General features: G+C 46.1%; 1 protein-coding gene across 3 annotated transcripts in view; it reads left to right on the plus strand.

Moving 5' to 3' along the window:
- SLC12A8 (solute carrier family 12 member 8) overlaps positions 1 to 24,542 on the plus strand; it is a 132,457-nt gene that overhangs the window by 82,368 nt on the left and 25,547 nt on the right. For all 3 annotated transcript variants that reach the window (XM_068546581.1, XM_068546580.1, XM_068546582.1), the window contains 3 exons: positions 9,935 to 10,022; positions 11,614 to 11,701; positions 20,161 to 20,307. In XM_068546581.1, the coding sequence (XP_068402682.1) occupies positions 9,935 to 10,022; positions 11,614 to 11,701; positions 20,161 to 20,307 (323 nt within the window). The remainder of the gene's footprint in view (positions 1 to 9,934; positions 10,023 to 11,613; positions 11,702 to 20,160; positions 20,308 to 24,542) is intronic.

Genomic DNA, 24,542 nt, shown 5'->3' on the forward strand with positions numbered 1-24,542 from the left:
CCAGGCTGTGGAGAGGGGAGAGGAGTTTGGAAGAACAAACACTTTCCAGTCCCCCCACCCTGCATCCTCATCTCTGGCCAGCAGCATGTTATTTAGGTTACTTTAGAGATTTTATCCCAAGGGCAGGAGACATCCTGGGAAGAGCAGCTGAAGCCTAGGTTTCGGTGGCTCCTCTGGATTTATGAAACAAGGTCTCCTGTCCCATCCTCCTCACTGCACGCCACCACACCCTGTGGTGATGGCTGCAGGGTGGGGCCAGGGCCTTGGAGTAGACTCTGCATGTGCTTTGTTTCTGATAGCACTCTCCTTCTCCGAGCTACACCACCAAACTTTCTCTGAAAAACAAACATCTCTCCCTGCAGGGTTTTCACAAACACACATAGGCAGCCACTCTGGGGATCCAGGACCACAGTACATGGAGGAACTAGGAAATGGAAATTCACTGGGAATAATACCATTGTGTGAAGTCATGTAACCCCTGTTCCCAAATCTCAGGCTCTTACTGGAAGGGATAAGGGCCTCTTGTGGTTGACCACACCCAGCATAAAAATGTAGCAGGGAAACCAGCAGCCTTTGCCAGAACGTCCAGGTTACCTCCGTGGTCAAGAGCCCTGCTGTTTCTGTGACGTCCTTTGACCTCCCTGGACCTGATTCTACCCACCCCCCCCCTCCGCCCCCACCCCCCCCACACACACCCCGAGAGGCTCTGGAGTCTGCTGTGCTGGCGCCCTGGGTTGGCCGGCTCTCTCCGGGACCCTTAGCTCAGCCCACATCCCCCCTCCCGGGGTATCCCCAGGTCTCCTCCTAAGTTATGTGTCTGTGGGTGAGAGAACAGGGACCTGCTCGGCCACAACCGGGTCCTGTTTTAAGGAAGAGAGCCCCAAGTAAGGACACCCTGAAGATGGGGCTCACCCTGCTGCACTCTGATGGACTTGTGAGCAGGAACAGGAGAAAAAGAAGCTTTATAATTATTATACGTGTTTATTTTTGTAGTTTCATTTATAGAATTAATGTATAATTTTATCAAAATTATTACAATATCTATAATCATTATTATCATTGCACTGGCCTACACTATCAGGCACTGTGCTGAGCACTTTACAGTCTTTTATTTAAACCTCACCATGGCTCCACTGCTTCTATCAGATGCAGAGTTACCACGAAGCTAATGAAGCCCGGGCTTCAGGGTCCCTCGCTTGTGTGACCTCCTTCTAAAGCCCCACTCCTAATTTCATATTCATAATTTTGTATTTTTTTTTAAAGTTTTAGGCCCCATAGACCCTGTATCCTTCCATAGGTTCTATAATTAATCCATTTTACAGATGAGGAAACAAAGACACCGAGAGGTGATTTCCCAAGGTCACCTGACAGAAGTGATGAACCCCGTCGCTTCCCACGTGCTTTGGAGAGGCTGCTGGAAGCGAGGACACATGTTTGTCTGGAGCTGCCCCTGACCCAGAAGCCAGCCAATCTTGCTGGAGTCCCAGTGTTTGAAGGTCCCGTTATTCCACACTGTCTGACTCAGCAGCATCTCTAAGGCATCGAGAGGGTGGGGTACTGACAAGTGCCGCCTCCAAGAATAGAGCAAAGAGGGCATGAAAGATTCCCCCCATAACAGCTAAATAAACAAGCCAGTCAGGTACGGAGAAGGAGTGGGGTTTTGGAAATCAGGTGGAAGGTAAGGAGAGGCAGCCAGAGTCCTTCGGAACCCAAGGGAGTTGTGAGTGAGGGACAGAGCCCATCTGCCCCCAGTGGACATTTATTTAGCACCTTCCAGGTGACAGGCACCGTGCTAGGCACCTTATAAATGTTCTTTCCAACTTTACGACAGTCCTGCGAGGTAAATAATCTTATCCCCATTTGCAGGTGAGGAGACCAAGGCTCAGAGCCACGCTGCCTCCAAATAACAGCAAAAGGTGGCAGATAAGGTTAAGTCACTTTAGTGCATGGATATTCTACCTTAATGAAAAAGAAAAATAAATTTATGAACTTAAAAAAGAAAAAAAATGGGCAGCCGAGAAACAAGCTCTAAATGGAAAGAGAAAATTGAAGTTTTCTAAGGTCACAGATTTGGATCAAGAAGCTCCCAGGAGGAAGCTTGGAAGTTCCTTAAGAAAGAGTAAGTGGTCCTTTAATGACCAACTAACAGAAACCAGAAAAGCCTAGAAAAAACGATTAGACTTTTTTTTTCCTTACGAATTCTCATTTTCAGGATCAAAAAAGAAAATAGGGTGGGAGTGGGATTGTGATAATAGGCAACAGGTGAAGACTTTGATCTCTGTGCGCCAGAGATGTGGTTGATGAAGGGGGTGGCGAGGAAAAGATGACCACTATTTCGCAGATGCTGGTAAGTGGTTAATTGACATTTATACTGGTTATTTTAATCAAGAGCTGATTTTAGAGATGTCTAAGGGGTCAGTTCCTCTCCTGGCCATCCATGTCTGTTGTCACAGACATCTGAGCCTGGGCACCAAGCCCCAGTTCACCTGGTGCCACCTACCCAAACCATAAGCACCATGGCAATGCTCAGGAAGGTCTGGATGGTGCTGGAGGTTTAGCCTTCTCAACCCGAGCTGGTAAAGTGATGGCCAGTACCATCACCCTCACATGTTAAAGCTGAGACAGTGAGGATGTGCCAAAAGGCCTTAGGACTAGGGTGGAAGAGCAAGTCAGAAGGCTTTACCCATATGAAGGAAGCTGTTTCCTAAGTCATATGGTAACAAGGTGCAGCCCATATCATCATCCTGATACAGGGCGAGGACGTGGTTTGGGGTAAAGCAATTAACTGCTTCCTGGAACTGGCAGTTCAAGACAAACGAGGAGGGGAAATGCCCTGGACCAGGACAGACTAGTGATTCAGAACTGGTGACAGAAGTTCCTGTGAGTAAACTGATGCTGATTATAACTAAGTTCAACACTCTTGTGGGGGGGGGGGTTACCCCAAATTAATCATGCAGTTACTCTGTTTTAAAAAGAAAAATCCAAAAAAAGCATGGGTGTTAGAAAGAAATGGAGAGACTGTATGATGTGGAGGAAATAACACTGACTTGAGATCAGGAAACCTGAAGATGAGTTCTGCTGGTTCTGCAAGCAACTAGCTTGAAAACATGTGCAAAATCGCCTCCCCCTCTTTGGGACTCGGTTTCCTCATCTGTAAAATAGAAGGCTGGAGTTAGTGATCTCTAGGACACCTTCCAGCTTTAAGAATCATTGATTCTAAATAGCCACTTTAAAGAATTTTAGGAAGCCTGCCAAGAAGAGTGTAAAGATCAAATAGGAATTCCAAAATGGACACTTGGTGTTTTCCAAACTGTGCTCCATGGAACACTAACAGTGAATAAAGTGTTTCATTTTTTTAAAAAGTGTTCAATGTCAAATAAGTTTTGGGAAATACTGTGTGCTACGTTTCTCTTCTTAGAGATGGACAATGAAAACCAGCATGTTATATGGTTAAGTCCAGCAGCAAGAGTCTCTCTAATCTTGTTTAATCAATGTTTTCCCAACTCCCCCCACCCCCGCATGGAACCTTTTTTTGTTTTAGTGCCATATTTATAAATATCTCTGGGAAATTGTATCTGTTCTACTACATGCCCCCAACCCCAAATCTAGCTCTAACATTAATAATAGTATTTTTAAATTGCACCAGAAGCAGAAAGAAAGCAAACTAGGGAATCTCTATAATAGTTGACAAGCATGGGTGAAAAAATATGAAATCAAAATAATTTTTCTAAATCTAACTGGCAAACAAGACATTTATCGTCCACTAGAACTAGAGATCATCTGCTCAAGAATCGTGTAGTCGTGCAAGGGCAAAATTCTGGGAGCCACAGTGTGCAAAACAATCTAACAGGTGTGCCCGGAACACCCACGGGAGTCACCCTGAGGCTTCCTGTCTGGAGTGCAAGGTGCCGCCATTTCCTTGTCTCTGGGTTTTTTTGTGTATAGTACTGACTACTTATTTTCTGGCTTCTCTGTTTTGTCTCAGAAGCCGACTTCCTGGTTGTCTGGGTCGGACCCATTTCTGAGGGTGGCCTGTGTCAGTGTCAGCTGTCTCTGCTCCCACTGACCAGGATCCCCATGTACCCCACAGCAGGCCAGCTAGTGGGACCTCTAATCAAGGGCGGGGTCATTGACTGTGTAACGGATTGTGGTGGGGAGAAGAAAAGGGCGTTTGTTTGTTATGCATACAGAACCTGTTTGGAAGCGGGAAGCCATTAGGATTAATCAATCACTTTCCTAGACAGAAGCATCTATAGGAATGGAGTTCTTGTGGGTCCTCATTTCTCAACTTTTGTAAATGATGTGAAGGAAGGAGTACAGAATGACACGACAAACTATAGGAGGTACTAAAATGGCAAAGAGTAAATAGCAGTATGTAATCTCACAAAGCTGAATGAATAAAATTGCATAAAATTGCCAGGGGCTTGGGGGCAGAATGAGGTCACTGCAGATGGTGGAAGCACTGTGGCCAGGCAGGTGAAACACCAGTAAACCTAGGGACAGGTGAGAACCTTGGAAAAATGGTCAGAATTTGGGAGGTCCAGAAAGGGGTGGTGTTAATGATTGAAGTTATTGGGGCCTGGGAATCAGGTAAACATGGAGATCCGGCCGGGGTTGGCCTTGGTACCAGATTGTTCTGGCAGCAAGCAGTGGGGCCCTAGCCCTCAAGCAGAGCCTTGGTGACAGGACGTGGTCCCAGGAGCGCTGGTCAGAGTAAGGCAGGTCCTGGGCATTCCTCTTCTGATCCAAATAAGACCTGCACGTGATTAAAAAAAAAATAGTGCAGAGGTGCTTGTAACATAAAGCAGTAGTCTCTCATCCCCCTACTGCCACAACCCAAAGAGCCCCTCCATGGGGGCAACCATTTTTCATACTTTGGGAGCTAACTATCTTACCAAGCAATATGCCTATACCTGTAACCTGATTAATCAAAGTCAGACGTAATTTATTGACTCCATGCTAAGAAATAGAGAAGGTTTAGCTTATTTACATGTTCCTCCATCCACTTCCCAATTTTTGATAGTTATATATATATATATATTTTTTTTTAAATTAATTAATTAATTTTTTTTTGGCTGTGTTGGGTCTTCGTTTCTGTGTGAGGGCTTTCTCTAGTTGCGGCGAGCGGGGGCCACTCTTCATCGCGGTGCGCGGGCCTCTCACTGCCGCGGCCTCTCTTGTTGCGGAGCACAGGCTCCAGACGCGCAGGCTCAGTAGTTGTGGCTCACGGGCTTTGTTGCTCTGCGGCATGTGGGATATTCCCAGACCAGGGCTCGAACCCATGTCCCCTGCATTGGCAGGCAGACTCTCAACCACTGCGCCACCAGGGAAGCCCACTAGTTATATTTTAATATTTAGTTCTTTTTTGATTGCCTTTACAACTTTAAATAATACCCTTGAATCTCTGTTATCAATTCTAGGCTACATCCCTTCACTCCTGATTGTTGGTATGGGAAATTAATATTCTGTGTTGTGTTTTAAGATTAATGTATTAGGGTCATATTTATTTTATGTGTAAAATATTTTTACAAGGAATGCTTTAGTTATCTTAAGGGAATCCCTAATTTTAAGGGAATCTGAATAATCCTTTTATATTTGTGTTTTAGAGCAATATCAGGGAAGCTATAAGTTGATTATTAGCAGGTGAATGGGCAAAATCTCATGAAAGCTGTAGTTTACAGCTTGAAGTGAACAGTTTCACTCAAACACACACTCTACTAAAAATTTTTTTTTGTCTTAAGATTGCAAGTCAAAAGGCTTTGGAACTTCAAAGACAAACTTCAGTATTCTTGGAAATTTCTTGCTAGTTTTAGCAAACACTTAGAAACTCCCCTTTATGATGACAAGATACAGAATAAGTTATAGCATTAACTTAAAATTTATTGCAACTGATATATAAATATTTGCTAGCCGTTTCCTTATTGACCTAACAAATTTAATGGCTAACTCACCTTTCAGGTTTTCTTATTAAACTAATCGAAGCTTCTAACATTCAAGCCAGTCCTGAGTGAAGGTCATGGGACTTTTGTTTCCCACACTACTACAACAAAAATATAAGTGCCTTTTCTCTTCCCTCTTTTCATTTCCAAATAGCCATTAGCTATAGCTTTACTTTTACTTCGTCAAGGTAGATAATATTTGTATTCTACTTTGTAGCTATAGTTAAGTCCTCTGTGCTATGTCTATAGGTCAATCTTAGAAGGTAAAAAGCAATAAACATATATACTACTATGACTATGTAGCTGTTCACTGAAGACCAAAGTGGTGGGGTAGAATTCCATTTCCTTTACTGCTATTCTGATGTGGTCCTTGTGTCATTTAGGGGAGAATGTTCCGAATATCACGGCCAAATGGGTTAATTAAAAAAAATTTTTATTAGTTGTTTAAAATCATGTCATATTTTAGTTTGCTTCATGTTTAAGTGTTGACTTCCTTGTTCACTTTTCCTAGAGTTTCAATAAACTTTTTTTTCTTGTTGCCAAAATATGCAGTCAGCATATTCTTAAAATAATTCATACTGTCCATTGTGTTGAATCCAGTTCCTATCCAGAGGCATCCCTACTGGGGCCTCCATTCTTCTGCTTCAATCCCTACTGGTTTCTCTGCTGTACAACTGTTATTCTGGGACTTTATAAGTTCCTGAGTTATTATCACTGCTTTCTGAATCATGTGTTTTTCTCCTTCACAGTTTATATCCTCATTTTGCTGGAGTAGTTGCTTTAGTATCTTCCTCAGAAACCATATGTGGGGACTTCCCTGGTGGTGCAGTGGTTAAGAATCCACCTGCCAATGCAGGGGACACGGATTCGATCCCTGGCCCGGGAAGATCCCACGTGCCACGGAGCAACTAAGCCCGCACGCCACAACTACTGAGCCTGTGCTGTAGAGCCTGTGCTCCACAACAAGAGAAGCCACCGCAATGAGAAGCTCACGCACCACAGCAAAGAGTAGGCCACGCTTGCTGCAACTAGGAAAAGCCCGTGCGCAGCAACAAAGACCCAGCGCAGCCAAAAATTAATTAATTAATTAAAAAAAAGAAAGAAACCATATGTGGGAGGTAAATTTTCTGAGCCCTTGTTAGCTTTACTTTCACTTAACTGGTAATCTGGCTGAAACTCTAGTTTCAAAATAGCTTTTCCTCAGAATTTAAAAATCAGTACTCCATTGTTTTGTAGCATTCATGGTTGCTGATGAGAAGTCTGATGCCAGTCTAATTTTTGTTCCTTTGTAATTGTTCAGTTTTTATCTTTGGAAACATTTAGGATTTCTCCTGAAATTGCACAGTGATGCATTTAGGTGTGGACTTTTTTGTTGCTGTTTACTTTATGGGATATTTCAACATAGAGACTTTTGTCTGCCTCAGTTTGAAGACATTTATTTCTATTGTTTACCTGGTTATTTTCTTTTATTTTCTCTGTTCTCTCTTTCTGGACCTCCTGTTAGTTGGATGTTGTTAACGCCAAGATTTCTCCTCTATTTCTCCTATTCTTTGCTCAAAATTTCTACCCCTTTATTTTTCTGTTCTAAATTCTGGGGTATTTACTTAACTTTATCTTCTAGATCTTCCACTGCATTTTTTGTTTTAGTGATCATGTTTTTAGTTTCCAAAACTTCTTTCTTGTTCTTAGATTATTTTTTGTTTTTCATAGCATCTCACTTTATAGGTAGAATATTCTTCTTGGATGTGTCTGGGGCCACTAATTAGTGTTTTCTTCAAAATTCTCTTCTGGGTCCTGATTTATATGTTTCTTCCAGCCCAGGTTGTTCTGTTTTTATCATGCATGTATTTGTTGCTGGTTTTTGTTACACACTTGGCGATCTTTGGTTGCTGGTGTGGATCCCCTGCTATAGTGTATGTGGGTCTGTCTCCCTGATGGGGTTCTTCCTTCATGGAAGAGCTGACTGCAGCACATTTGTGGGTGTGGCTGGCTCTTGAGGAGGGCTTCATTTGGCGTGTGAACATCCACACTAGCAGCCCTAGTTTTCCTTGGGCAGTTTATTTAGATCTTCTAGAGAAACATTCCAAGGCTTTCTTTTCCTTCCCTTTTACTCTGTATCATTTTCTCTATTTTCTATGTTCGAGACATTTGTAGAAACTTTTCATCTACTTAAGGCTCCCCCTCCTAATCCTCTTTGCTTATAGGCATGTATCCATTTTTCCCCTTAACTACCCTTTTAATAGGATCTTGGGAGGGAGGGGAACGGAGAAGAAAGAAAATGTGCCTAGCATGCTATTTTAAACAAAAAGACCTTTAAGAATTACTTTTCCCTTATTTCAAAATGATCACTATAGAAAATCTAGAAAGTAGAGATAGACAGTAAAATAGAAAATGATCTGTTTTTCCATCACCCAGCAATAACATTGTTAAGATTTTGAAACATGTTCTATTTCCTTTTTCATTTTTCTACACATCTATTTATCTGTTTTTTTCTGTTATAACAATAGCATCATACCATATGTCCTGCTTTAGAATATGCCTCTGAAATTGAGACAATAGCTTTGAAATCTCTTTTCATGTCACAACACACCCCTGACAATAATGGTGACCTGGTATTTACTGAAGGATGTGTCATCACTTACTGAGCCAAGCCTCTATTTTTAGACATTAGGTTGTTTATAATTTTCACTATTATGAACAAGCATTTATGAACATTTTTGGATAAATCTTTACTCATATCCTTGACTGTTTACTTAGGATACAACCCTAGTAGTGGAATTGCTGGGTCAAAGGTTATGCAGGTCCCCGCCTTGGTCCAACATTCACAGTACTCTTTGAGATAGCTCTGCTTTAACTTTCTGGGCCCAAACTTTCACTCCACTCCACTGCACTTGAGTTCCCTCAAGCATTATAGCAAGGGCGTTAAGAGTACAGTTTTTGGAATCACACAGACCAGGGTTGAACCTTAGCTTTGCCACTTACTAAATGTGTGTAGGCTATTTTAATTAACCTCTTTGAGCACTGGTTTCCTTTTCTATAAAATTGGGGAAATAATTCTACTTTTCTGATGTGGTTGTTGTGAGGATTAAACAAGATAAAAAATGCATGAAGAGTGCTTAACACAGGCTCTGTCAGGTTCAAAGGGTTCATAAATCTGTAATGACAGGGTTAGACCCATTCCTCTCCCTAAGCCCTTGCGAATCTTCCTTCAAGGCCACATTCAAGATGCACCCACTCCTGTGGGCTTGTAGAGCACATGTGGGCTGGACCCACATGTGATGCTCAGAACACATTGTCTTGTTGGTTTCCTGTGTGTGTGTGTTTGGACTGAAGCGATGTCCTCACCGTCCCGCACTGTGCTGTCCCTCCTTATTGTGACTGACTAACTGCTTTTCATGAGTGTTCATGGGGAATAGAGTCCATGATGAAAAGGAGCTTGCCACTCAGTGTTGGTAGCGTCAGGATGGTTCTTTGGTGTTTGTTTAGAGCCCTTTGGCAGCTCAGGAGCTTTGAACATGGTAGCTGGCTCTGAATATTGGTTGAGACCTGCCCCTGGGACCCCTGAACCCCAGTGTAGTCTGTGGGCAGCAGAGGAAGGGAACTCTGCTGAGCAGGCAGTGGTGGGCACTTTGCTAAGGCTGAGCCTCTCCTGGATGTTGTCCATCTGGAAAGCAGAGCTCAGAGCTCAGCATGTGGCCTTGGGACCTTTGTGTGGTCTGCCAGACGCCTCCCTGGCCCTCATTACTTTGCACTGAGCCATAAGATGCTTTTGTAGCCAATAGGGCTTTCCTTCCGAACTCACCCAACCCACAAAGGTCCCTTTCATGCCTCGAGGATGCCTCCCCAGTTGCCAGGGGAGATTGAGAAGTACAGTTTGCAGAGCTGCATATGGGAGGGCTTGCCCTGGGATCCCTTCCAGGAGAGGGCCCCGAGGAGGGGCAGATGATTCGTGGAGTATGCAGCTCACCCTTCTCTCCCATCTGGGTGTCTTTCAGGAGTCATGGCCGGCTTCAACATGGGGGGCGACCTCAGGGAGCCTGCTGCCAGCATCCCCCTGGGCTCCCTAGCAGCTGTTGGCATCTCGTAAGTTCCCCTCGTGGCAATAAGCTGGAGAGAGGGAGAGAGAACCCCAGGCAAAAGAGGGGATTGCTCCTTTTGTTCTAAGAGTGCCCCAACTGTGACCTATCTGTTCTATATTCCAATCCTCCTTTTAACACTCAGCCAGCTGGAAAATTCACGTCTGGTGGGTTCAGACGATTGCCCTTTCCTACCCGCTGCCTGGGAATGCAGCAAGGAGGAGGGTTGTTAACCAAGATGAAATCCTTTCTTTCCTTTTTCCTCAGACTCCTGTCCCTCCCCCTCCCCCACCCCCATTTTGAACTTGGGCATTTTGTAACCGTTGAGTTTCCAGGGTCATTGCAGGGAATATAAAGAGGAAGAATTTTGCGATCAGACAGACTACGATTTGCATCCCAGCCCTGCCGCTGATTGGCTGTGTGACTTCAGGCAATTTACTTAGCTTTCTGAGCCTCCTTTTTCTTCTCTGTAAAATGGAGGTAATGAGAAGATGTGTGCCCCATAGATTGTGGAGGAGGTGCTGTGTGACAGCACGTAGTAGGGACTCAGAGGCTGACTCTCCTCTTCCCCCGGCTCGCCTCCCTGGCGCTGCCCCAAGGCTGTCAGGCGTCCCTGTTTTAGTTTGCACTCTGCCACCCACGCAAGCAGGCTGGGTGCCTTGGGTCTGTTTCTGACCTTCTAGAATCTTCTGTTTTCTCTCTGTACATGGGAAGAAGCTCCTCTGCCTTCACTGGGCAGGCGTGAAAGGTAATGAGATCCCAGACATGACAAGGGCCCAAGAGGGTTAAAGTGCCTGTATTATTTTAACTGTGATGTTTTAAACAATATTACTGTGTCTGTTTCACCGATGCTGAGTTTGCTTTTAGCTTGTCATGATGGCACTGTTGCTTCTAGCCAGGTATACAGCACCTGTCTCTATTTTGCGCTAAATAAGGTGATCTCGTCGGGAAGAAAATGAGGCTGACAGAGAGAAGGTTGGGTGTCAGGCAGGAAGGGAAAGAAAGAGCCCTGTCTCGTTTTTGGTCACAGCTGGGAGGTCCCGGGAGGAGCCTTTAGCCCATCCTCCCGCTGTCCAGATGGGGATGAGGCCACAGGGATCATGTGACTTGATCGAGGTCACAGGGCTTCTGAGGGCAGAGCCAGGTCCCAGCTGGCCTTTCACGTTCGACTTGGCTCTCTGTCACCTGGGGGCCAAGGAACAGCAGGACTCCGAGGCCTGAAAGATGATCAGCTTGTTCTGCTGCAGGATAATGGGGTGCAGGGCTGCCAGTCAACCCCGGCCTGCATCCTGGCCACCTAGAGGCCTGGTGGGCCGCTGCTCACCCCCAACCATCTCTGTGATGTAAGAAAGAGGCAAAACAATGATACGTTTATATGTGTGTGTGTGTGTGTGTGTGTGTGTGTATAGAATATGCTAGAGGAGAAAAAGTACTGGAAGTGCCCCCCAGACAAGCTGGGGAGGCTTCATGATGGGCCTTTCTCTGTCCTCTGGGACAGGTCTCCTCGGGAACCCGTAGGCTGAGTGGGGTGGGGTGGGTTGGGATGGGGTTGGGCAAGGGCAGGTGGAAGCTCTGGTCCGCTCTTGGGTTTCTTGCAGGTGGTTTCTGTACATCGTCTTTGTCCTCCTGCTGGGCGCCATCTGCACCCGAGGGGCCCTGCGCTATGACTTCCTGATAGCAGAAAAGGTGGGTGAGTCCTGCACTGCCCGACAGGCTCAGGCTGCGGGTCATTGATCGGCTCTGAGCAGCAGTGGCTGCCTCCCCCTTGCAGCCCTGCCTGGGGATCCACGTAGTCTCGGGCTCAGGACTGAAGTACGGCGGCCAAAACCATGGGGAAGATACAGGTCCTTCGTATGGATCCCTAGACCCGGGTAACAACACCTGAAAAGGCACATGCATGCAGGTGCTAAGTAATGGGGACACAAGCATCCCTTCATGTTGAAAATCAGGGCAGAAACAAACAATCTGGTCCCCCAAAATCCCCAGTTCCAACAGCCCTTCATTTTTGCCAGCAGCCTCCCCTTCCACCACAAGCAGGAAGTGCTACTTGCAAGAAACGGGTGAGAAGGAGGAGGCTGATGGATGGAAAAGAGGGTGGCAAGGTGGAGGCAGATGGCGGAAGCCCAGCGCCAAGGTGAAGGGCGGTGAGAGGCAGGGCTGGAGGCCCCTTGTCCCCTCGGGCTCCCCAGGGAGGTGGCCCCGGCTGGATTTGGCTGCAGTATCTTTGTTTCCTGAGCCCTGCACCCTGCCCGCAGAAGATTAGCGAATTCCTGATGTTCCACAGCAGCCCTGTAACAGGCTGGAGGTCATGTGACAGTCAAGGACACTCACTTGGCATCTCTAGAACCCAGGAGAATAAGACTTCCACACATTCTTCTGGAAATCCCCAAAAACTCCTATCTTCCCTTCAGTTCCCTGGGGGGAAAGTGGGCCCTGAGATTCCTGTCATGTATCAGAGAGATGCGCCAGGCTAGGGAGGTTTTCTCACTCAGTTAACTCCTGAGTATCACTGCTCATATGTAGGAGAAAGTACCCTTTTCTCTGGTGTGAGGCTTTGCGAAGCAGCCTTGCAGATACATGGAGGGGCACTGCTTGGGGCAACCTGGGGCCGGAAACTCTGAACTTACATTTTACAGCTACGTTTGGGCTTGATTTTCACGTTACCACAGGTTTCTTTTTCAGGCATGTAGACGCCGGTGTCAAGGTGATATTTGTTTTTGGGAGATGGGGGGTCTTGGCCTTACCGTGTAAGCAGGTTTTAAAAGGGGGAGCAGTTCGGGTAGTGAGAGCGCTGACACCCACCTCCCAGGGCCCAAGGTCTTAGACCACCCCCCCAGGCAAGCAAGGTTTACTCTCGGGAGGAATCAACATCAGCTTCCCCCATTTATACCTCCGTGCTCGCTGCCATCTTGCGTTTCATCTCCCAGGGGCCTCTTCTCTAACTGTGGAATGAAAAGCTTGGCCGCATCAGAAGGATTAAAGGCCTCCAGGAGCAGCTGGGCCTTGGCCCGAGGGAGCTGCCGGCTGCTGTCTGCACCGTGCCAGTGGCCAGCTAGCTCTGCCCCTTCACGAGCCGGTTCTTCCTCGTGGATTCCCCCACGGAGGTCCCTTCAACCACCAGAGACTCTGATCTGGATGGAGGGAAGCCAGTGATCCCTGGGCGGGGTCTCCTCTCTCCGCTCCTTCCCCTGCTTTGCAGGGAAGCTAAGAGCGGGTGTGTGGGAGCATGGGCAGCCTGTGTCCGAGGAAGGCCACAACAGCAAGCGAGTAAGAACGTCTCCACGGACAGCGCAGGGGAGACTTCGTGGGTGGAGATTCCACCACTAATAATAGACTCGTGAATGGGGTCAGGGAGGGGGTGGAGTTTGTTTGAAATGCCACCTGTCCCAGGCACTAAAACAGCTAGGCAGGCAAGCCCTTCTGGGGTTGGAGACACCTGCCAAACCGTGCCTGGCAAATGCGTGTGGGAATGTCACTACGTGCATACCGGGTGAGAGGTGGACAGTTGGTTTTTGGAGAGGACAGGAGACTGTTTCCCGGAACAGGCTGTTGTAAAACCTATGAAAGAAAGAAAAGATAGTGTTCTTGATTGTCAGTAGCAAGCAGGGGCCAGCGCAGCAAGTGAGGGAACAGAGACGGAACCAGCCAGGGCAGCTTCACAACAGAAGCGCCCTGATGCGCTGCCCCCTGTGGTACCCCTACAAAGGGGACCATGTGGGATTTTCCCCCCAAAGCCATGAAACCCGGCTTTTCTCCTTTCTTGCCCTTCAGCATCCCTCCTTGGGACTGACCAGGCTGCAGTAGCAGGGACTATACTTGGGCAGTAAGTTGGGCCACAGACAGTTGTACTCATGGCACCTGGAGGATGGGAGGGTGCAGCATGAGAGGCTGGCAGGTACAGGTGTGGCCTCCTGTGGTCCCTTGACACAACCTGCCACCCTGATGTGGTTTTAATAAACTGCTCATCTCTCCCTCACATCTTAGCTGTGGCCTGGGTTCAGAGCTGGCCCCTCTCTGAGCTCTCCTGGGCCCGAGGAAGCAAGGCCTCTTCCGTCTGGTCTGTGTGCCCCGAGGGCTGGGCACGGACCTCCAGCATCCTGCCCCTTGGCGTTCCTTCTCATGAAGCTCCTCTGAGCACATCCCTCTCTTTCTCGCGAGCTTTTTCTGCCAGAACAATTATCTTCAGTGGCCGCTGGCTGCCCTGGATTCCTTTCCACTGACCTGCAGCTGGTCAGTTCATCTGTTTCTTGCTGGGTTTCCTGCAGCTTCTCTGATCTATTTCTAATTATTTGGCTTCCCAGCCCATGGTTTCTCTCAGAAGTTTCTTTTCACTTTATATCTCTACCCCAGAGGAACTTTTTCCTGGATGTTGGGTGTCAGTCTCACTAATGTTACACTTTCTAAAAAACCCTGAGTATGTCAAGGTGGCTCTGAGGTAGTCTGTGTAAAGCACAATACCTGGTGCATAGTAGGTGCTTATTACATTTTGACTCCCTACAAACTCCTTGTGGGGATACCCTTACAGATAGGACACATTTTGGGGTGGGGATATTTTTTCCTATGAATCCACATGTTTAACTGAATAGGAAAAGCCCCAAAAGCGTCAATCCCAATGTTATTCGGTTATAGAAAAAGGAGTTGTATAAAGAGCAGGTATTAGTAGAGGTAAAATTAAATAGATTGAATAATTTTTTCAGAATAAACTTGTATGCAGCCCAAGAAAAAATGTTTATTACACATCAAAAAGACCAAGTATTTTAGGAGCCCTGGGGCTTGCTAACTAGCAAAATAAGAACAGACTAAGTAGGAACAGTATGCTCAAAGCATGTTTGTGAAACATGGGGTATACTGCGGGGAAAACTCTCATCACTCTTGGATTAGACAGTCACGGCTTCCCACGTTCACAGTCTACGCCTGGGAAGTCGGGGTGAGGCAGGGCTCGTGGCTGGGGGGGTTGAGCCCAGCCCAGCATCCGCCGCCCAGCCCCGCCTGCCTGTCCTCTGCTCTCCATCATGGACACAGCTCCGCCTCTCAGGAAGTGAAGCCAACTTTGTTTCCTTCTGGAAAGTGTCTATCAAGTGAGAGAGAAAACTTGCCTGAAAGTTGCGACGTTGGTCAACTCATGGAATGAGGACAGTATTAGAAAACTCATGTCTCCAGAAAGAGGGAACTGCTGAGGCATCGCCATAGTCATACATTTGGGATCGTACAGGTGTCAGGATGTACTCCTCAGTAATGTCAAGAGGCCACAGGAATTAGGTGAGGCAGAGTGACTTGGAAATGACTTTAAATTCAGTCCTTCAAGAGAAGAGAGCAGCCAGTAGGTTGGTGGGCTCTCTCAATGACTGGAGCGCCAATCAAATGACTGGAGCTGGGATCAAATACCAAGAGCAGAGAGACGAATTAATGATTTTCATCAGTAGTTACAAAAAGAGAAATTAGGGTAGTTCACACCCCAGATAATGTTTTAGAAAGACAGCTTTTTGCGGTGACTCACACCGGTGGATGACAGAAGGGCACATTTTACTTTTTCGTGAAGAACTGTTGACACACATCTGCTCAAATAGATTCTTACTTCCACCTCCACTGGCACAGGTAACAAGTTTACAGCCCCATATAAATAGAGAAAATGATTACATTCTGCGCGGCTGGGAGCAAAGCTGTGGAGTTTACTGTTGTACCTGTAAAACCTTGCCCTATGCCAGGTATCTACGCGGTCCTCAGGAAATGCTCCCTACATGGGTGGATGGGTGAGAGAAAGGAAGGGGCAGGACTCAGGTGGAAGAGAGAGAGAGAATGGAGTTGTTATAATATATCCAACCACGAGGACCAACATTTCATTTAGTTTTCAGAAAATTGACTGAATAACAGTTTTATATAAAAGAGTGGCAAGTGAGCAGGCCATTCTAAACACAATTGACAAACTGGACGTAAGTCCACAATTGACACCTGGACAGTTGTCCCTCTGGCCCTCAGCCCCAGGGCTCTGCAGGGATCCTGGGGAGCGTTTGTGGGGAGGCTGGCCAGGATGGAGGTCACCATATCACAATCTCATGTTGCCAGAGACTTCCTCTGGTCAGTTCCATCACTGAAGGATGCCAGCCTGGGCAGTCTTCTTCCCACTCATGTCCACTGCAAATGGGCAGGCTGTAAATGAAAAAGAATTATTTTTAAATATTTATTTATTTATTTGTTTTTATTATTATTATTTTTTTGTCGGTGTCGGGTCTTAGTTGTGGCACGCAGGCTCCAGAGCACGTGGGCTTATCAGTTGCAGCACGCAGACTCTGGTTGTGTCATGCAGGCTCCAGAGTGTGTGGGCTCTGTAGTTGCGGCACGTGGGCTCTCTGGTTGTCGCGTGCAGGCTTAGTTGCCCTGTAGCATGTGGGATCTTAGTTCTCCCGACCAGGGGTTGAACCGGTGTCCCCTGCATTGCAAGACTGAGTCTTAACCACTGTGGACCACCAGGGAAGTCCCTGAAAAAGAATTTTTTTAAAAAAGTTATTTATTTATTTTTGGCTGCATTGAGTCTTTGTTGCTATGTGCGGGCTTTCTCTAGTTGTGGTGAGCGGGGGCTACTCTTTGTTGCAGTGCGCAGGCTTCTTATTGCGGTGGCTTCTCTTGTTGCGGAGCATGGGCTCTAGGCACGCGGGCTTCAGTAGTTGTGGCACACGGGCTCAGTTGTTGTGGCTCGCGGGCTCTAGAGTGCAGGCTCAGTGGTTGTGGCACATGGGCTTAGTTGCTCCATGGCATGTGGGATTTTCCCGGGCCAGGGCTCGAGCCTGTGTCCCCTGCATTGGCGAGCGGATTCCTAACCACTGTACCACCAGGGAAGTCCCAAGAATTTTTTTTTTTTTTAAAAGGAATTCCTTTATTTTTATTATTTATTTATTTATTTATTTATTTATTTATTTATTTATTTTCAGCTGTGTTGGGTCTTCATTTCTGTGCGAGGGCTTTCTCTAGTTGCGGCAAGCGGGGGGGCCACTCTTCATTGCTGTGCGCGGGCCTTTCACTATCGTGGCCTCTCTAGTTGCGGAGCACAAGCTCCAGACACGCAGGCTCAGTAGTTGTGGCTCACGGGCCTAGTTGCTCCGTGGCATGTGGGATCTTCCCAGACCAGGGCTCGAACCCGTGTCCCCTGCATTGGCAGGCAGATTCTCAACCACTGCGCCACCAGGGAAGCCCCCCAAGAATTTTTTTTAAAACTCAAATGTATATAAACTTTTGGATAAGAAGCAGTACAATTTCTGCAAGGAAATACCATGCCTGCCTGTGCTGGAGAATTCTCTGAGGGGAGGATGCAGTGAAGACAGTGTACCATGCCCAGTGGCTTTCACCCTCACTGCACATTAGAATCACTGGAGGCCTTTTGAAAAATCAACCATGTCTGTGTCCCATATATTAATTAAAGCAGAATTTCTGGGGTGACTCGTGTATAGCCAGAGTGTAGAACTACTAGGTCAGATTTTCAAAAAAAAGCTTTTGATAAAATTTCATCACAGAGTCCATTAAAAAAAAAAAAGTCAACAGACAGAGAAGACAGAAACAAAGGTTACAGATGAATGATTGTATCTCAGGATGGATCAGGGATTGATACTGGGACCAGTTTATTTGACAATTTTATAAGACATCCAGGGCACGAGTCACAGTGAAGTCGTGAAGCTTTATGACTTCAGCGGGCATTTGCTGAACCCTGTGTGCCAGACTCAGTTAGGTGTGGCAGGGAGGGGCCAAGATGCATGAGAATCAGGAGTTTATGGCATGCTGGCAAGATGGGCTGTGAGCGTAATTAACTGTACTACAGGGTAGGAAATAACATGCCATTGGAGCATACAAATAAAGTGAGGGAAACGTTAGATGACGTTAATTTCTTCTCGGAGTAAAGTGGTAAGAAGGGTGTGAGTGGGATAGTCGTAAGATACCCATGACATTGAAGAAAAGAGGAGAGATTTATTGGGGATGAAGATGAGGTCATGCATTTAGGGAGAAGTCATCCACACTGAATTAAGGAAAATGTAGGCTCTATAGTGGACCTTAGTCTTGTCCATCAAACTTCTGTCCTCCGTGACCATTTGGGGGTTATTCCCCCTGTGTGGGGTCTTGGAGGGAGTGAGCCCCATTTAATATTATAGGAGTCCAAATGACCAGACTCTCACTTGCCTGTCCCTTTGTGGCCCTGGTAGGGCATGTGACTGAGGCTGGGCCCATCAGATGCTCCAAATGTAATGAATGAGGCAAAGATAAAGGGATGGTGAGAATTCATCTTTAGGGCAGCAGGTGCTGGTCGCAGCTTGGTCAGACTGCCTCTGTTCAGGAGTCTGAATGTGCCTCCAGCCTTGGGTCTTGCCTTTACCCAAGCCTGATCTTTCAGTCTCCTGATGATCGATCCTGTGACCCTCTAGTATCCTACAAATATATTCTTAAAAAAATATTTCCAGGGACTTCTCTGGTGGTCCAGGGGTAAAGAATCTGCCTTCCAATGCAGGGGACGTGGGTTCGATCTCTGGTTGGGGAACTAAGATCCCACATGCCACGGGGCAACTAAGCCCGCGCGCCACAACTACTGAGCTCACGCTCCGCAAACTGCAGAGCCCACGCACCCTGGAGCCCACATGCCACAACTAGAGAGAGAAAACCTGCACACCACAACTAGAGAGAAGCCTGCGTGCTGCAACGACAGATCCCGTGTGCCGCAACTAAGGACCGACTCAGCCAAAAAAAAAAAAAAATTAATTAAAATAAAGTTTAAAAATTTTTTGTTAAAAAAAAATATTTCCAGTCAAGAATCCTGGCTGATGCAGGTTTCTGGTGATAATTTATGGGCCAGGAAAGAGGTCTAGCCAGTGTTCAGTATAGCTTGATGCCACTGACCCAGTGCATTGCTAAAGCAAGGAAGTAAAAACTGGGGTGAGGAGAGTCTTCATGGAGAAGGGTGTAAGTAACGAAACTGAAAATGAAATCTAACCCAACTGTGATAGTTGGACAATTAAGCACTTAGAGTACACGGTTCGGGGCATTTGCCTAAAGTAAAGTAGAAAGGAGAAGGTACCTCAAATACTCAAGAAAAGAGAGAGACTTCCGTGCGGGTACAGATGAGGTCCAGCTCGGGAGGGAGAGAGAGATTCATGACAGACAGTGCGGGACACAGCTGCATGGCCAGCAGCACCGATCTGTGCGAGGCGACCCCAAGCAGAACAACGCTGCCCTCTCTTATTCTATCTGTTGTTGGTGCCTTCTGGGCCATGTGGGTCCTGGATCTCATTCTCTTGCTCAGCATTTATACTTCTGTGTTGGCACCAAGTGGACCAGGATGAACCAGACAGGAGCCCTGCGGAAATGAGGCCAGTGGAAGCGATGGCGTGCCCGGGGCTCCCCAACCTCACGCCGAGGTGCAGCGGAGCCCTGAGGAGCGCCAGGCACGCCTGGTAACGGGCTGCGGGTGGCCTCATGGAGGAGCGGAGATTGGTGCTGAGTCTTGAAGTACAGTTGGGAGTTTAAGAGACAGACAATGAGTAGATTAGGGGTGTGGACAGAGGGTTCCAGCAGGCAGAGAAATCATGCTGATAGACTCTGAGTGTGCAGGGTGTGGGGCCGGAAGAGTCACAGACCAGGAAGAGCTAGGTGTGTCGGGGGGGGGGTGGAGAGCCATTGGTATTTTTATGGCAGGGGCATTATGATCAGATGTGCATTTAGGTCACACTGGCAGAGGCTTGGGGACAGAGCGTAGCCACTTAGCATTGTTGTTGGTGGTGGTTCTCAAAAGATCGTCCCCAGACCATCTGCATCAGCATCACCTGGGCACTTGTTAGAAATCCAGATTTGGGGCCCTACCCCAGACCTACTGAATCAGAAACTCTGAGGTAAGGTCCAGAAATCTGTGTTTTAACAAGCACTCTGGATGAATCTGACGCACACTCAAGTTTCACAACCTCTGTGTAGTCCATACAAGAAGTGATGGTGGGTCAAACTCAAATGGTAGCAGCGCCAAGGAAGTGGGATGGGGCTGGGGTATTGGAAATATATCCGGGATGTTGAATCTAGAGGATGTATGGTCAGATGGGGTGTGGGTGGGCGGGTGCCAGGGGAGAGAAAGGTACGTAAGCAGGTCTGACACTGGATAATGAAACCGCTTCCTCATATAGGTGTCCCTGGTGGGCTTCCTGTTCCTTTTGGGCTTATACATCTCGTCCCTGGCCTCCTGTATGGGAGGCCTGTACGGAGCACCCCGGATCCTGCAGTGCATTGCCCAGGAGAAAGTGATTCCTGCGCTGGCCTGTCTGGGTCAAGGGGTGAGTGACCTTTTCTTTGAGAAATGTACATTTTGCCACTAACCTGATCGTCGGCCAATAAATTGCTCAAGTCTTTCTGATAAGAGCCGCTGGTCCGCTTCTGGTGGGGAGAAACAAGAATGCACCCCTGTCCTCTGGCTGCTTTAGTCTGGGGCCAATGGACCAAGTGTCTGTCAATGTCACAACCACCCAGGGCCCTTTAGCGCTGGGTTAGCTAACCGTCACCGTAGCACTGTGGACCCTGCACAGCAGGGAGAGGGAGTGCCACAACCTTTAATAAAAATAAATTCTGGATCCTCCAAGGTTAGCCTAGAGGGAAGAATCTCTTGGTGAGGAGGGGAGCTGGTCTTTGCAGTTCTAACTGTATCCTGGAGCTTCACCTTCCCTTTGGGGTTGCTTTAGGATGACTTCTCACACCTCTGGTCTCTGGGCTCTCTGTTAGTCATCACGGCCCAAACCCTAATACAACTTGGTTGAGTCATGGAACAATCAAATGAGACGTTCCTAAAACCGAAGGGGTGACAGGAGAAAGAAACAGAACCCCACTTCCCAATCATGTGTTTTGCAAGCTGTAGTTGATTTCTGTGTTGTTGGCGCACCACAGGGGTCCTCCCCATCCCCTTCCCGTGCCCACCCCCCCTCTTGTTTGGGGCCACATAGTTACAAGTCACCTTTAATTCCTCCCTTTACCTTCTTCCACTTCTTATCCACCAGTCAGCGTGGGCGGGTAGGACAAATGACTGTCATCTCTAGTACCTTCCATGTGGTATATGCCTTTTATTTTATTTTAATTTCATTTATTTTTTATTAGATAATATGTGCACAGGGTTCAAAACTAAAAATGATATAAAAGGCACCCTGAGAATTTTTGCTCCTGTCTTGAGTCTTCCTACTCTTTCTTCATCTGTGCCCATGCCTTACCAGTATCTGGTTTTATTAGTTTTTTAGGAATCCTTCTCTCTTCTATTTTTACAAAGATTGTGTTCTACCCTCTTGCACTGTTGGTGGGAATGTAAATTGATACAGCCACTATGGAGAACAGTATGGAGGTTCCTTAAGAAACAAAAAATAGAACTACCATACGACCCAGCAATCCCACTTACGGGCATATACCCTGAGAAAACCATAATTCAAAAATAGTCATGTACCACAATGCTCATTGCAGCACTATTTACAATAGCCAGGACATGGAAGCAACCTAGGTGTCCATCGACAGATGAATGGATAAAGAAGATGTGGCACATATATACAATGGGATATTACTCAGCCATAAAGAGAAATAAAATTGAGTTATTTGTAGTGAGGTGGATGGACCTAGAGTCTTGTCATACAGAGTGAAGTAAGTCAGAAAGAGAAAAACAAATACCGTATGCTAACACATATATATGGCATCTGAAAAAAAAAATGGTTCTGAAGAACCTAGGGGCAGGACAGGAATAAAGACGCAGACGTAGAGAATGGACTTGAGGACACGGGGAGGGGGAAGGGTAAGCTGGGATGAAGTGAGAGAGTGGTATTGACATATATACACTACCAAATGTAAAATGTAGCTAGTGGGAAGCAGCCGCATAGCACAGGGAGATCAGCTCGGTGCTTTGTGACCACCTAGAGGGGTGGGATAGGGAGGGTGGAAGGGAGATGCAAGAGGGAGGAGATATGGGGATATATGTATACGTATAGCTGGTTCACTTTGTTATACAGCAGAAACTAACATACCACTGTAAAGCAATTATACTCCAATAAAGATGTTTTAAAAAAAAAGATTGTGTTCTATATACATTGTTCTATACCTTGCTTTTCTTCATATAATATAGCTTGGAAATCTATCTTTTCACGTAAATATAGAGAGAACTTTCTCATTCTTTTTCCATCATGTGTATATGCCATAGTTTATTAACCAGTTCCCTATAGATAGTATGGCTTCCAGTAAACAGTGCTACAAAGGATACTCTTGTGTGTGTGTGTGTGTGTATGTGTACAATTTTGTACATGTGCAATTAGATATAGGATAAATTTTCATAGGTGGGTTTGCTGATCAAAGGGTAAATGCATTTTTAACATTAATAGATATTGCCAAAACACCTTCCATGGAATTTGTATCATTTTGTACTTCTACAAGCAATGTATGAGAGTTACTGTTTCCCAATAGCCATCATGACTGTTAGATTCAGGCCAAAAGACCCTGCCTTATAGGACTCTGTTCTGGTCTCTTAAGAAATTCATGAGGTCAAGGGGACCTGCCCTTCTAGATCCCATACCCACCTTCTAGACCATGGTCCAGGTATCCTACACCCTGGAATTTCCTTCCCAGATGTCCCCCAGCATAAATGCAGGGTCTGCCAGGGCATCTTCCCTGAACCTGTCCATTTTAGGGCTAGGGTGTGGGCTGAGAATCCACATGTGGGTGTGAGCCCACTCTGCAGTGTGGTCTAGGAAGACAAGAGTTGGGGGTGGGCTGTGAGCTGGATCCTGCAGTGAGGAGCTCCGGGGAGTGCAAGAACTCTAAACTTGAACCTGGCCTTCCCCATCGTCCTGAAGGTGTATTTGCCGAGGAAGGAAGACAGAACATACTTGATTTAATGGTTATGAGCTTGGTTTATAATTGTGCGTATCTGGACACAGGGCGTGTGGCTCGCCGTTTGCACTCGTGCCTGAGCACCACAGTGTCAGATGAGCCCGTCTACGGCTCAGTGTCAGATATGAATTTTTGCCAGTTGTGCAGTGAGACATGGCATCTTAAGATACTTGTGATCTGCATTACCCTTATTAGGAAAGGTGTTGAACACCTTTTCCCCTAAGAGTCATTTGCATATTTTTTTTTTCTGTGATTGTTCATCTTTTTCTTCTGAATTGACAGATGCTGTTTCTTTGTTACATGTGTTACAAATATTTTCTCTAGTTGTCACATGCCTTTTGGAGGAATATTTTTTGTCAAAGCTTCTTTACATATGATTAAATTTTACTAGTACACTTTTTCTTTTAATGGGGGAGAGAGGAGACTTTAAAAAATGTTTGAGGTATATTCAGCATACAGAAAAGGGCATAAAACCAATATAAACAGCTTAAACAATGACTATGAAGTGAACATCGTGTAACCTCCACCCAAGAACACTGCCAGCCCCTGATGCCACCCTCCACATACCCTCTCTGGTCGGAGCCCCGTCCCTCTCACTGTGGAAGCTACTATCCATACTCCTGTGATAATTTCCTTGCTTTCTCTGTGGTTTTACTCCGGAAACTTTTTCTGAAAAGGGCCAAATAGTAAATATTTTAGGCTTTGCAGGCCCTATGGTCTCTGTCACAACTACTCATCTCTGCTGTTGTAGCTCAAAAGTTGCCACAGACAATACCTAACGGGGTAAGTGTGGCTGTCTTCCAATAAAACTTTATTTATGGACACTGAAATGAGAATTTCATGTAATTTTCAGGTGTCACAAAATATTACTCTTCTTTGATTTTTTTCCTAACTCTTTAAAAATGTAAAACCATCTTTAGCTCGTGGGCATACATAAACAGATGGTGGCCAGATCTGGCCCAGGGGCCATGGTTTGCCAACTCTGGATTACGTCCTAGTTCAGTGTTGCCTGTTTTTTAAACTTTATATAAATGTGGCATGCTTCTTTCATGCATCATTATGTGTATGTGATTTATCCGTGTTTTTGCTTATAGCAGCGGCTTGTTTATTATCATCTCTATATAACATTTCCTCATTTGCTGCAGTTTATTTACTCATCTTGCTGTCATGATATGTCCCACTTTGGGACTGTTACAGACTGTGCAGCAAACATTCTTGTAGGAGACTGGTTCACGTATGGAGTTCTTCCAGACCCTGTACCCACCCATTAGTGGAATTGCTCAATTGTAAGGTGTGTATATCTTCACTTACTAGATAACACCAAACTCTTTTTCCAAAGTAGTTGTGTTAATTTACACTCATATCAGCAGTGGGTGAGTGTTCCCATTCCTCTGTGTTCTTGCCAATACTTGAGATTATTAGATGTTTTAATTTTTGCCAATCTGGTGGGTGTTTAATGGTATCTCACTGTAGTTTTAATTTGCATTTCCCTGATTACTAATGAGGTTGGGCATCTTTCATATGTTTAATAGACATTCTTTTGCACATTTTTTTTAGTGGGTTGTCTGTCTTCTAGTTATTTTGTAGGGATTCTTTGTATATTCTGGATTACCCTTTGTCAGTTACATGTGTCACAAATATCTTCTCCCATTCTGTGACT

Source organism: Eschrichtius robustus, chromosome 6 (assembly GCF_028021215.1).
Source record: "Eschrichtius robustus isolate mEscRob2 chromosome 6, mEscRob2.pri, whole genome shotgun sequence".
Lineage (NCBI taxonomy): Eukaryota > Metazoa > Chordata > Mammalia > Artiodactyla > Eschrichtiidae > Eschrichtius > Eschrichtius robustus.